The 14,087-nt window shown below is 44.3% G+C and overlaps 1 protein-coding gene across 5 annotated transcripts in view; it reads left to right on the plus strand.

Annotated features, from left to right (window-relative positions):
- CAMKK1 (calcium/calmodulin dependent protein kinase kinase 1) overlaps positions 1–14,087 on the plus strand; it is a 200,154-nt gene that overhangs the window by 120,301 nt on the left and 65,766 nt on the right. For all 5 annotated transcript variants that reach the window (XM_074974887.1, XM_074974891.1, XM_074974888.1 and 2 more), the window contains exons 5-8: positions 3,041–3,092; positions 5,259–5,392; positions 7,163–7,199; positions 12,065–12,086. In XM_074974887.1, coding sequence (XP_074830988.1) covers positions 3,041–3,092; positions 5,259–5,392; positions 7,163–7,199; positions 12,065–12,086 — 245 coding nt within the window. The remainder of the gene's footprint in view (positions 1–3,040; positions 3,093–5,258; positions 5,393–7,162; positions 7,200–12,064; positions 12,087–14,087) is intronic.

Consider the following 14,087-nt stretch of genomic DNA (forward strand, 5'->3'; position numbering starts at 1 on the left):
AGGGCTGGATCCTTAAAGGTATTTCGGTGCCCAGTGAAATCTTCAAAAGCATCTAGGCACCTAAAACTCATTGATTTAAGATTGCTTGTCACTGTTATTTGGGTGCAGGGGGAGAAATAAAAGTGGAATGTGTTTATAATACACTGAGAACCCTCCTGTCCTGGGCCTTCTTTCAAAGTGCTGATTGTGGAGGTGGTTTCTGGGTTGTGGACATCAGAAACTCATTTCACACAGACCACAGAATAATTCAGCCAACCAGTTGGAACCAAGATTAGACAGGGCAATGTGTAGGTGAATGACTAGAACTGTCTTGTCTCCATCTCCTGATACTACTATTTTCAATGTGTGCCATTGTAGTTATGAAATGGAATTGAGGGCCGGAGTCTCTGCTCAGTTACACCAGCATAAATTCAGATTTCATTGGAGTTAGTCCAGCTATCCACTGATATAACTGAGATCTGAATCTGGCCCTTAAACTATATAAGAGACACTGAAAGGATGGATGGGGTTTCTGGTTGGTAGCTGTATCCTCACCAGCAGAGATAACTAGTATCAGGTAATGTGTAATAAAGTCTCCTTGCATTGAGCCCCTGGGTGATTATATTTCACTGGGGTCACTCCACTGTGGATTACAGATATGGAGGTTTGATTAATAGAAGTAAACTACTCATTCTGAAAAAGCCTCACTAGTGCAGGATATTTCCCTGAGCAGATGGTCATATGAGCTGGTTTCTCATGAAATATTTATCTGTGAAGTCTTCAGGGATCATTGGAGTGGCTGCTAGAAAGTTATTTAACACGGCAGTATGCATGAAGGCTCAGAGATTTGATTTATTACATTCAGGTTGTCTTTTGCCATCATGCCTAATGCCATTTGGATGGCAGAAAAATTACTCTGATGTCCACCATCTCACATCAACTACGTATTGGTTCCAAACAACTGTATGATACTGGAATATGAGAATGTAGAGGGATGGAAGAGTGTCACCAAGTGACTAGCTTATTTAAATCTATGCTTCCCTTTGTGTTCTCTTATCCATTGTACCCTGCAATTCCTATGCTACCCCACAGATCGCCGTGCCCCTCAATCTGTGATACCACAGTGACAGGAATCCTGGAAATATCTAACCTGAAGATCTTGGGCCTGGTTCTCAGTTACACTAAGATCCCTTTATGCAACTATGGCAGCGTAAAGGGGGCAGAAATGGCCTTGTGAGAATACTGCCTGTGTAAAGGGCTTCCCCAGCCAAAGGGCTCTGTGCTGTTCTTGCTCCCAGCTCCTGGCATAGGGTGAGGGCAAATATACACAGGTGTGGCCAGAGTACATCCCAGTTATTTGGTTTCCCAGAGTCAGTGGCAGCTGTAGGAAGCCAAGCGTAAGTGAGAGTACTCTAAGGCTGCTCTCACTTGCCCCAGGGGCTGAGTAGGCCCCAGAATATGGGGAGCAAAAAGGTAGCTTAAAGTCACCTTCCCTCCTCAGACCCTGCTCAAAGCACAGGAACAGAATGTGACAGCTCTTGGGCTACCCAGGATTGTGAGCCACCTTGTTACCCCCTTCATCCAGCAAGAGGGAGTCTTTCTAGTGGTAACTGGGTGTCGGCTCCCTGATACCACCAGCCCTTCAAGCACTCTCCTCTGTACTACACCTGCCCTAACTTTGCCTGGCAGTTTAATAATAGATGCACCCAGGCTCTGAGTCCCTCTGAATTGTTCCCCGGTGATATCCAGCCCCTGACATTGGCTACTCACAGGAATTCCAGATCTTTTGCCCCCAAAGGAGCTGTGTACCCAGTTTTACCTGAAGCCAGCACTTCTGTAAGACACACAGAACTTGTGGGCATTTATAATAAAACCAAAGTAGGGTTAATTAAGAAAGAATAAAGATTTAACTGGAAATGAGAGAGAGTGGTGGAAACAAATGGCTACAACACAAAACAAACACATAAAATACGAACCTGGTTCTCTACTTATCAAGAGTTACTGTCCAATGAATTAGATTTTTTCCCTCAAAGTTCAGTCTGTTGCAGAGTTGGCTGGAGTCAGGATCTCAAGAATCCCAACTCCATGAAGGTTTTCCTCAGTGAATGGATGCAGAGTGCTTCTTTCTCCTCTGTGCTATACTGAAAACAGCCTTTGGTGTCTATTCACAGATAGGACAAACACCTGTCTTGTTATATGTTTCAGAGTAGGAGCCGTGTTAGTCTGTATTCGCAAAAAGAAAAGAAGTACTTGTGGCACCTCAGAGACTAACCAATTTATTTGTCTTGTTATAAAGTGTCTTTTTTTTATCTTTAAGTAGTTCTGATTGTTTGTCATTGCCTCTGATGGTTTCCTGTTGAAAGTTGTTGTATTACACAAGGCTAAACAATTGAGCCTTGCTGGCATCACCAGCCAAACAGGGCAGGGTGACAACTCCCCTTTGCCCTAATGGGCCATCACTGAGACATATTATCTCCTGATGACTAATTTCTACTCCCAATCCATAAAGCAAACTTTCAGTATAAATACATTATTCTGTAAATATCACCTGCACATATGTCTCTCAGTGATTATGAATTGTGACAAGTTATGAGCTTTCTGTAGTTACCTTACATGTTACTTTTTAGGGATGAATATCCTACATGGCATGTGTGTTGTAGTGAGTTTCTCATGTGTGAGATGAGAGATGTTTGCAAAGAGCAGGAGACTGTTTATCAAGGGGTCTCTGTGTCACACAGAATAACTGAGAATCGGGCCCCCTTGTTACTTATCTGATTAAGATAAATTAATCAGATTTATTTTTGCTTTGTAAAAAAAATGGGTAAAATTGGCCTTTTTATGTACCTAAAGGAAAATAATTCATTCTTTCTTAGATCTTAAATATTTTGAAGGTGTCTGTCACTAATTAAGCTCTCTCTCCCTTGGATAAAGGTCTGAAAACTGGAGTCCCAGACCAGTAGATGAACTGAATTGCAAAGATAGAGCAAATACTGCAAGGACTGAGCAGTGAGTGTAACTCCCAGCTTTGCTCTGTTTTAACACTTTTTTTTTCTTCCCTCAGGCTATGAAAGTCCTCTCCAAAAAGAAGCTACTGAAACAGTATGGATTTCCACGTAGGTGTCATGCTTTTAAAGGTTACAGACAAGCCCTGCAGGCCTTACCAGCTATCCTCTCTCAGGCAAAATTTCCAGTGGAATTTTGCCTGAGTAAAGCATACAGATTTCAAAGCTGCTTGGGTGGTTTGTGAGGATAGGCATACTGGATCATCTATAATAAGGACAGACACAAGCTATCATCCAAAACACAATTCCCCACCTCACTGCTCCTTTGTGCCCTCTGTCCCCAGACCGTCTTGCTCCCTGATGGTAAAACACTGGCCTCTAAGCTTGTGTGGCATATAGAAGCCCTTTTTCTTGTTGTGCCTCTACTGTATCTTTCAGCAGATTATCTGAGTACGCTTTCAGGCACAACTCTTTTGCGTGCACAAAAACAAGACACTATACTCAACCTGTAAGGAGAAGCCATTTTGAATTTGTGATGTGATCCAGAGCCACCCCTGCTTGTTTCCCAGCCATCAGGAAGTTAACTCTCCTTCTTGAGTGTCCCTCAGTGGTCCAGCACAGAATGTGGAGGTAGAGACTAAAGGCTCAGAAAGGTTCTCAAAGAGTGTGCAAGACACCTAGGGCTAGATTTTCAAAAGCACGTGGCACCCAATGTGCTGAGCGCTTTTGAAAACCTGGCCCTGACTGTGGACACTGAGCCCTTCTGAAAATTCTAGCCTTGGGGCCAGATTGTCAAGTGTTCAGTATCCATAGTTGGAGCTAGATTTTCACTAGATCTCAACACCTGGCAGTTCCGATTGTGACACTGATGGCCAGATTTTCACACAGTGTGCTGAGCACTTTTGAACCTCTGGCCTTGTGAATGGAAAAGGGTTCTGCACACTGGCCTGGGTTGTAACCCACGTTGGGTTTATCTGTTTTTCTAGTTTGTTTTTCTTGCTGTAATTCAGGCAACCTAAAATCTAAGAATCAAACCTTGAGGAGAAAAACTTGCTGACTAACAGCTTGTCCTTTCCCTGCTGGTCCATTCCACTAGCTCAAGTAGTTTCTTATAGTGAGACCTTTTGCCTAACACATCAATACAAGCAGTATCCTGCCTGGCTTGTCTTCTTGTTCTGGAAACTTAGGCTTTTATTCATTCCTTCATGTGAAATGACAGGTTTTTAATTTAATCTTTTGAAAACGTTGGGCTTGATCCTACTATCTGCTAAGCACTCTCAATTCCTTCTATGATCAGGCTCATTGCAAAGTGCCATGTACCCTTGTGAAATTTTGTCATCAAGAATCACATTTTCCTTTTGAGTAATTTGGCAATTTCTCTTGGAATAATTCATTCAAACTAGTGAGAGGCCTAATTATTGCATCTTAAAGCTGTTTTTTTGGTGGATGGCGTCACTTGCCAGGTCTTTGTAATTGTTTTGGAAATAGAACAGGACATGGAAATTGGAACTTTCTGTAACAATAGAAAAACCAGACTAGCATGAGCATTGCCTTCTGCCTAACTACTTATCTGCATCATAGCTTGTGGTATGATTTTTTTCGATGGGATCGTGATTATAATAGAATAATGCATTTATCCTGAACGATCCTAAACCTATTTACAAATGAGAGAGAGTGCAGCTGTCTCTGGGGTGGAAAGCATCAACTAGATGTATCACAGTAGTTGGGGGCAGATAAATTGTGGCAAATCCCTCTATGAAAACATCCCATCATCTCCTTAATGTTCATGAAGAATTTTAGTTTTAAGGCTTTACCTGCACACAGTGAAGCACACAGAGCTCAATTCATCTGCCTTAGAAAGATAATGGGATGAGTTGACCCAGCCAAGCTTGGGACCTGCTGGATGTCCTTCCAGAGCAGAATGTAGGAACGTTGATGGGGCAGTGCCGATGCCCATGCTGTACCTGTTCTGTGGCTGACTGATTTCCAATCCCCAGAACAGTCAATCTGACTCTTTTCACTGGCACTAAATTTCAAGTTGACTTTAGACGAGAAAATAAAAGTCAGGCATTGACTCATGCGGAGAACGTTCGGTAGGTCAGTGTGTCATCTCTGTGAGGTCATTCAACCCCTGCGCTCTTACATCTGTGTCTGGTTGGTCGTATATTTTTAGGTCCTGCACCCATTTAAAGCCCCCATGTTATACAGCCATTCACTGTGATGTATCATGTGCTGCCAAGCAGGGGTAAAGCCCAGTTTTTGTTGTTGCTGTTGCAGGTCGACCTCCCCCTAGAGGATCCAGAGCAACTTCTGATGGGCAGCCAAAATCAATGGCACCGCTGGATAGAGTTTATCAAGAAATAGCCATCTTAAAGAAACTGGACCATATCAACATTGTGAAGCTAATCGAGGTGTGTATGCCAAAGCGGGTTGGGAGGGAAGGGGTGCTGTTATTCAGGTCAGACTGTGCAGATGGCTACATTCAAGTTTGGTTTTTTTAAGTTAATGGGGATCAGGAAGCAAAATCCCCTAGACAGCTTTGAAAATGGCAGCCTATGTTTATAAATTAAGGACCTGATTCTGGCCACACTCCACACAATGGGGCTGTGTATGTGGAGGGCTTGCTTGATCAAGGTCAAAGTTGATAAATAGAAGCTCCTTAAGCAACTGTGTGTTTTAGAGCGAGAGAAAGAAAAGGTAAGCCTTGCCTACACACAAACTTGCACTGGTTTAATGAAACTAGTGCAGGCTCCTGTTTGGTCATTCTTTTATTCAGTCTAAGACTAGCTTACTTTGGTTTAGCTTAAACCTGTGCCTAATCAACATAAGCTATCCAAAATAGACCTAGTTTAAACCAAAATTAGTGTCATCTCAGCCTTTTGCTCCAGTTTAACTAAATCAGTTTAACTGATGGAGTGCTGTATGTAGTAGACAAGCCCTATGCGTGTGTGTGGCAGCGGTCTGGGGGAGAGAGAGAGTGCTTATGTGGTGATGGACCTTAGTGCCCTGTTAATCAATATTTGTCTGACATGGGCAAATAGCATCTTCATTTGTATGTACTGTCTCTAGTAGGCATAAGAGTGCATGGAATTTGTTTTCTTTAGTTCCCCAGATTTTCCAGAATAAACTAAAGAAAATTTCTCTCTATCCTTCAAAAATCTCCTCAGTGCAGTGAGTTTCTAACTGCTAGCAGTTGCTCTGTAGCACTGGAGTCTTTGAATAGGATCTCTGACCCCATAACAACTCCTGTATGCCCATTCTGATCCTGGCAATGTGGTAAGAAGGGAAATATACCAGTGAATATCAGTGCTTACTCAGTGTAAAAGATGGGCATCCACAGAGATATTTGGGTTCAAGTCAAGGTTTAGCTGCAAAGTTTGGTGAACCCTGAATCCAGTGTGATGAAACTTATGCAGGGCCACTGCTTAGCTCTGTTGGTGTCAAGACATTGCAGCACATGCCCGGTGAGACCTATTCTTGCGCCTCCAGTGGCCCACACTGCATTTAGAAAAGTCTGGATGCAACTCCTTTCTGAGCTAGTAAATAATGTGCGTAGGTGGACAGACGAGATTGCTACAGGGTGATAATCCCAGCTGCTGACAGTCCAGGAGTTCAGGACCCAAACTGAGAAACTTCCTAGGATGCTAGCATGATATCCTTTCCTTAGACTGTAGGGCCAGCCTGATTTTTGCATGTAGGTTACATGGAGACAGATGCATAGCAGCCTTTCTTGCATACACTTTGTCTGATAATCAGGCTTATGTGACTGTATGCCATGCATGAGCAGGGCCCTAGGTGTGTACAGTGGTTGTTCTTAACATAGTTCAAGGGTGCAAGTCTTGTTATTTTAAGTCTAGTCTGCAGAGCATCAGAGAGAGGTCAGATTGCAATGTGCAGATCTGTAGCTAAATTTCCCAGGTTTAGGGATGCTTGAGTCTATCCCTACTAAAAACTGGTAAGAAGTGTGTGCGCGCACGCGAATGCAAGATAAAGGCAGGGGAGATAGATGTATATTTAAAGTCACGAATCGCATATTACTCCATTAAATTTCAAATCCAGGTGCCCTGTGAGTTTAACACCCTCCAGCACAACATGAAATATGGGTAATTATAGAGTATTATTGGATTAAAGATGTCTCCCTCTCTGTTTCCCTTCCCTTGCCTCTGTGATATCCATTTTAGGTACTGGATGATTCTGCAGAGGACAATCTGTACATGGGTATGTACCTCCCTGTATGTTAATAGAGCCATACTTGCTTATTCTCACTGAGGCGTTTAATGTACATTTCCAGGAGAGATCATAACTAGGAGACTTACACAGACCACAGCAGATAGAGTTGGTACCTATGAAATGTTAGTCTCCTAAGGGGTCAGGTTCAGGAGGCCTTGCATCTTAGGAGAGCTGCACAGAGCAAGAGCTGCTGCATCCACTGACACTGAACGGGTATCGTTTGTGCTTCCCGCACACGCTCACCCTGGCTCTAATTCATCCAGCCAGAGTAGAAGGGTGGGAGACGTGGATGGCACCTCTTCTCTCTGGGGAGTCTAGTGTGACGTGCAAAGACTGAGATCATGTCTACCTCATGCATGAGCACAAGGAGTGGGGGGAATTCCCTTCTGTCCTGTCTCCCCTAACACTCCTGTGAAGAGTCAGCCACAGTATCTACAAGGATATGCCTCATGAAATAGTAAAAGGAGGCTTTTGCAGCTGCCTGGAAAGGGGGATCTGCCTAGCTCTGAATCTATTAAAAAAGCGGGCAGGGTGGGGGTGGGGAAAGGAAGCTGCTTTCCTTTGAAAGGCCATTTTCCCTTTCAAGAGCAGATTCAGCTGAAGCCCACACTGTTGGTCGAGAGACATCAAAGATGTGGCAGTTGAGGTGAAAGCACAAATATAGCAGGGAGCCCAGCTAGTGTGGCTTTTTGGAGGCCCAGTCTCCTGGAGGGGCCTGTGTGTTAGATTCCTTTAGGTTGAACAAAAGTCAGTGCAATTCAAAAAGCAGCTGGGTCACAGTCACGGTGATAGCAGTAATAATAGTGTCAACCCCTTACTCATACTGGAGAGCAGTTACTCACATGAGTAGACCCACTGGAGTCTGAGCAGTGAATGGTCATCAGCGAATGGGCGAGCAAACTAGGGGCATAACCACCTGCATAACTATCTCCAGTGTCACCCTCTCTTTAACCCCTGGAACAGCTTCTGTGAGCAGTAGCTCAGCAGTGTGGTCAAAGGGTTCATAGACTGGGCCAAGTGAGCTGTAGCTCACGGAAGCTCATGCTCAGATAAATCGGTTAGTCTCTCAGGTGCCACAAGTCCTCCTGTTCTTTTTTCGAGTGGGACAGTAAGGGACGCTTCACTGGTACTAGTAGGTACATCTGAGAACATTGTGAAAAGCAATTTTTTCATGGGCCGTTAAAACCAAGCCAAGGTGTAGCAGCACCCTGCAGGGTGTGCAAGCCTTATCGTTCCGTCTGCTGTCTCAGTGATGCTGTCTGAAGATGTAGGTCTAATCCTGAGTGGGGCTGATTTTCATCCACACACTGCTTCCTCTGTAATGCTCAGGGAACTCGGAGCAGCTACTAGGCTGCTCTAACCTGGGACAAGGGCCTGCAGAGAATCAGGGAGCTGTAACCACCCCTCTCTGCTTTACAAAGAATAAGCTTGGCAAAGCTGAGAATCTGGCTGTGTATCTGTAACTCCTGTTGAAGTCAGAGGACGTGGTAAATGCTCAACACCTCTCGAGCTCAGGCTGTCTGACATTAGGCTTTCAGCTGCATGGTGTCACCATTGATAGCACTTCCCAGCAGGATGATTAGAAATCCCAGGCAGGCTTTCCTTCTAAAATGTACTGTAGACAATCAAGTACAAAAGAAAACAAGAGACGGTGCAGGACAGAGTGAGCTACTGAGACTTAAGCACATTGGCTTGTTTATAGTTTAGTTTAAAAGTAGGATTTCTTGCATCCATGTACCCCATGCAGAGCTTGGTGCTAAGAAAGCAGGGCTAAGAAAACTGAGAAGCTGAGATGGAGGAAATGGTAGAATTATGAAATGCTGCCAAAAGCAGCTTGTTCCTAAACCTGCAAAGAAAGACGAATTGGCCTTAGTATATTGCAGCATGTTATAGCTGCACCTTGCGCTGTTTGAACATCACTGCCGTACGGTGGCAAATAGGCCTTTGCTGTAAACAGAGCGGTCTCACTTTACCGATAAGAGTTTGCAGTGGGATTTTGCTAGTGTTGCAGTATCTTGTTTAACTACTTGTGAGGGAAAGGTCTGCTTGGTTTTGGCAGATCACTCCCTAACGGTACGGGACCCTACTGCCTAGCTGAGCCTACACATCTGACACAAGGGTGTCTATGGTGGAATGAGAAAAGGAGTACTTGGGGCACCTTAGAGACTAACAAATTTGTTAGTCTCTAAGGTGCCCCAAGTACTCCTTTTCTTTTTGTGGATATATATTAACACGGCTGCTACTCTGAAACCTGTAATGGTGGAATTGCATTGCTGGGGAACCCTATGCTATTATGGAGCAGTGATAGCCGCTTTGGACTTTAGGCTGCAACCCAATTCCCAGCCTAAGCCCTGTTTTTGCTCAGCAGACCCCAGTGAGTTGGTGTTACACCTGTTTACACCTTCATATATTGAGGCAGAGAGAGATTTAAGTGACTGACGTAAGTTCACAGAGTGAGGTAGTGGCAGAGCCATAAATAGAACACAGGAGTCCTGCTCTAATCACTATAAAAAAATTTTTAAATTTTAAATAACTTTATAAAGTTTCACGCTGACATCTTAATTTTCTGATCTGAGGTATTGGGTAACTGAGCTCCATAGAGTGGCTAAAAAGGAATGTTTCCATCAGCTTGGGGAAGGAAGGCAGAGTAGTCCTCTGGACTGGGACTCAGGAGACCTGGATTCTATTCCCAGCTCTGCTGCTAGGCTGCTGGGTGAGCTTTGGCAAGTCATGTCACGTTTCTGTGCCTCCCGGGCTACAGCATTGTGATGTTTGGGGGTTCAACTCAGACCAGTACTGGGTTGTGTTACCTGCCCTGCAACTCTGGGTGTCTTAAATGCTGTGCTGCTGTTGCTCACAGCCTGATACCAACAGCCCTCTGAGAAGCAAGCAGGCCACACCCTGGTTTCTATCACCCAGTTACTATTTGCAAAGTGATTCCAAAATGCTCCCAGTCCTGAATTTCCCCAAAACCATCTGCCAATGTGACAATCTGCTGAGGTTTCCAGAATTGTGAGTTACTGTGTTACCTGTTTCAACCTCAACAAGTGAGAGTTTTGCTACTGCTAAGCTGTATGATAGCTCCCTGACATACCAGCTTGTCAGCCTTGCCAGCAAACTCCTCAGGACTTTGCCAGTCCAGACTTTGCCTAACAGGTAATAGACAGTGAATCCCAGCTTCTGAATTCCTGGGATACATCTCCCTGCAGTGTCCAGCCCTCTCATTGAAACTGAGCAAAGTTGCTAAGTTCATTGCTTCTTTAAAGAGATAGTACACGGCAGCTCATTAATTTAACTGGGGTTTGACAAACACTCTTATTTCAGGTTTCAGAGTGGTAGCCGTGTTAGTCTGTAGCAGCAAAAACAACGAGGAGTCCTTGTGGCACTTTAGAGACTAACAAATTTATTTGGCCATAAATAAAAAGCTTATGCCCAAATAAATTTGTTAGTTTCTAAGGTGCCACAAGGACTCCTCGTTGTTTTTACTCTTATTTCAATCACAGCACTGAATTGTTTTTGTTGTTCTTCGAGATGTGTTGCACATATCCATTCTACAATCTGCCCTCATTCCCCTCTCTATCGGAGCCTGTCCAGTAAGAAGGAACTGAGCAGGGTCGGGGCAGATCTGCCCTCTTATACCGGCATTCAGTGGCTCATGGCATCAAGGGTGCTCAAGCCGCCCTGACTGGAACCAATGAGGGGAAAAAGTTCTCTGACCACTGTGCACAAGGCGCACACACACCTACAGTGAAATGGACATGTGCAACACAGCTTGAAGAACAGCAGTTACAGAAAGGTAGGTTAACCGTTTTTTAAAATTATTCCATATTTTTTTATTTGTATTTTATTAATTGAACCTCCAAAGGTTTGGTTTTATGAAAGAAAAACAAGTACCAGATGGTACCAGGCTGTGGCCCATCTATCCCTCCCCCACAGAAGGACTACCTGCTTCACTGTTCACAGGGCTGCTAGTGTTCCTTCTTCTGCACAGGGGGACAGAGCCAAGGCCCCAGTGTGCCTTCCAGTGCATCTGCAGCAGAGGAAGTAATCTGCACTAGGAATAGGGCTGAGATAGGTGACTAGGGTGTGGACAGATGGGATGGGGAGGGAGCAGACTCCTGGATCCAACGCCCCCTCCCCCATATGCCATACAGCATAAGTGCACCACTGTTTGTGGGGAGGGGGAAGTAATCTAAAGGCTGGTACAGGTTATTCCCTGTCTCTCCTGCTCACCCATATCATGGTGGGGAACTGGGATGCAGATTGGGACTCTGAGTCACAGGCTGGTTCCCAGGCTGTTTCTGGAGCAGTGCAAGAATGCGCTGCTGCTTACTCAGCAAAGCCACGGTTTCACCCATGATAAAAAGGAGAACACTCAGAGTTGTACAAACTAGAGCATGTTTCAAACTCATACAATTGCATCCATTTTATCTGATGATAGTTACATAGCTATCCTGCCAATTTAATGCATTAATAGTGAGGATACACATTCATACCGTATCATGTTTTGCTATTGATAATATTGGAGTGGTACAAGAACCAATGCTGTTATTCAAGAAGGGAAAATCAAATCAAGAGGGTCTGGAAGCCAAGAGAATGGAAGTAGGGTTAGTAAATTGGTATCTGTTGTCTCCCAATTGGAGCTGGCCTGGGTAGTTATATTTGTCTCTGCTAAAGTAACAAGCTCTTTTAATTTTGCATCGCCTTGTAGCCTTGTTGGGTGGGATAAATTGATTAAGATTGTTCTGGGACAGTGTTCATTTTATAGGCAAATATGCTAGAAATGTGTGTCTGCACTAAATTGGATTCCTTCCCTCTTACCCATGGTTGCTTTTTTTTCCCTTTTCTTTCAGTGTTTGACCTTCTGCGCAAGGGGTAAGTAGCCCGCAGGGGACTTTAGGGAATAGAATGTTTAGGTGTTTGCAGTTCTCATCAGATGGAGAGCCAGCTTCTGAATGCAGGAGGACTCATTCACTAACTCCCTGGGTGAAATGCAGAGGACGATGTGTAAGATGGTGCCAGTTGTACGTCACTAAGTGGGTGTGAAGGAGACAGATTCCGATTGCAGTTACACCACTGTAAATGTGCAGGTACTCTATAGATTTTGTAGTCACTGCAGATTTACACTGGCATAACTGCTTTCAGAATCTGGTGAAGGGAGTCTGACTTGATGTAACTTATATGTCAAGTGGCCAGAAGAAGTTTTTAGATAGCGTAAGTTAAAGTAACTTCCACCTTACACCTTCTTCTGTCATGTCTATGTATAGGGTACATTTCCTTAGACTTCCTTTCACTCGTTTATTCACCAGTGTCTAACCTTATGCCAATCATATTGAATTCTCCTTCCCCCCAGTTATTTGAGACACAACATTTTGTAAAAGCAGGAGCTTTTCCACCTCCACACATTACATTATCGATATCTTTGGGAGAGATACAGTTTACAGCAGATCCTGAAGCGCGTACAATCTTAATATGCAAGACATGTCCAGGATGGGAGAAGGGAAGTCTTACTAACCATGGTTTTGAATGCCCCTGCCTCAGCGAGAGATGAAGCAGTCAAGGTCAGACAGAGAGTCTCTATCACAATGAGCAACTGAACACAAGTCTGTATCGTAGTCCAGTGCCTTAGCCACAAGACCATCCTGCCTTACGAGCTGCTTTGCTTTGTTTCTCCTGGGTCCCAACACTCACTTTCAGCTCTTTAGATTCTGATGTGGGCTCTGCTTTTCTTTTTGCTGGGTCCTCCAACATAAGAACGTCCAGACTGGGTCAGACCAATGGTCCATCTAGCCCAGTATCCTGTCTTCTGACAGTGGCCAATGCAAGTGAGAACCTCTGCATGCTGTAGCATAGATGCAGTCTGATGAGCATGTGATGCACAATTTTCAGTGTGACATGATAGTTGTTATTGCAGCAAACAATTGATGACCATCACAGAGTAAAATGAGATCATCCTTAGAATTTACTGCTCCAAATGAGGAGAGGTAATGGCGGAAAATGCCTTCCAGAGTACCAGCTGCCAGGTAGAAACATGGGCTGGAATCTTGGCTCAACCAAAAAAACCCAACAATGCAGGGTCGCGATACGGTTTTAAAATATCATAGCATATTCATGTGTCACTGCACCATGTGGCAGGGTGGTGGTTGTTAATGTTATCGTCCTGGTGGGGTGATGGTTTTAGGCCTCATGAAGTAGAGGATGAAAAGCTGTTCACTGTCCACGCCAATTGAAGGGTAGCCTTTTCCTGAGCAGAGTCCATTGTGTTGTGTAGCATGTCGTGGTAGTTTAGGGTGTTTGGCACTGGCCTCGCTCTACTCCAATGGAAGCAACTGGTAAAACTCCCACTGACTTCAGTGGAATGAGAGTTGAGACAGTGGTAAGCACCTTTGAAAATCCCACCCTTAGCAACTACTGAAGACAATGATAGTCTTTCCAGTGGCTTCATTTGGCTTTGGATCAGGCCCTTAATTAGAGATCGGTAGAAATACCCTCATTGATTTCAGTGGGCGTCGGATTGGGTCCTAAGGGTGTAATATTACAAAGTACTGAGCACCCTCAATTACCATTTATTTCAAGGCAGGATTGATCCCTAAGACTCTCCAGGACCGATAACTTCTGCTTTGGAGCTAAACAGAACAAATGGTGCAAGACGTGAAAGGCGGGTTTAACCTTTGAAGCTATGGGTACACTGCAAAGTGAAGGTCTGATTGTAGCACAGGTGGGCATACCCAGGGGAGCTTTAGTCTAGCTAGCACGGGTAACAGTAGTTAATCAATCAGACCTTCATTTTGCAGTGTAGACAAATCCAGAAGTTCCTCTTTCCAAACTCTCCTCCCATACTTGATTTAGGGCCAGGTCCAACTCCCAAGGAAGTCA

This window comes from Natator depressus, chromosome 17 (genome assembly GCF_965152275.1).
Source record: "Natator depressus isolate rNatDep1 chromosome 17, rNatDep2.hap1, whole genome shotgun sequence".
Taxonomy (NCBI): Eukaryota; Metazoa; Chordata; order Testudines; family Cheloniidae; genus Natator; species Natator depressus.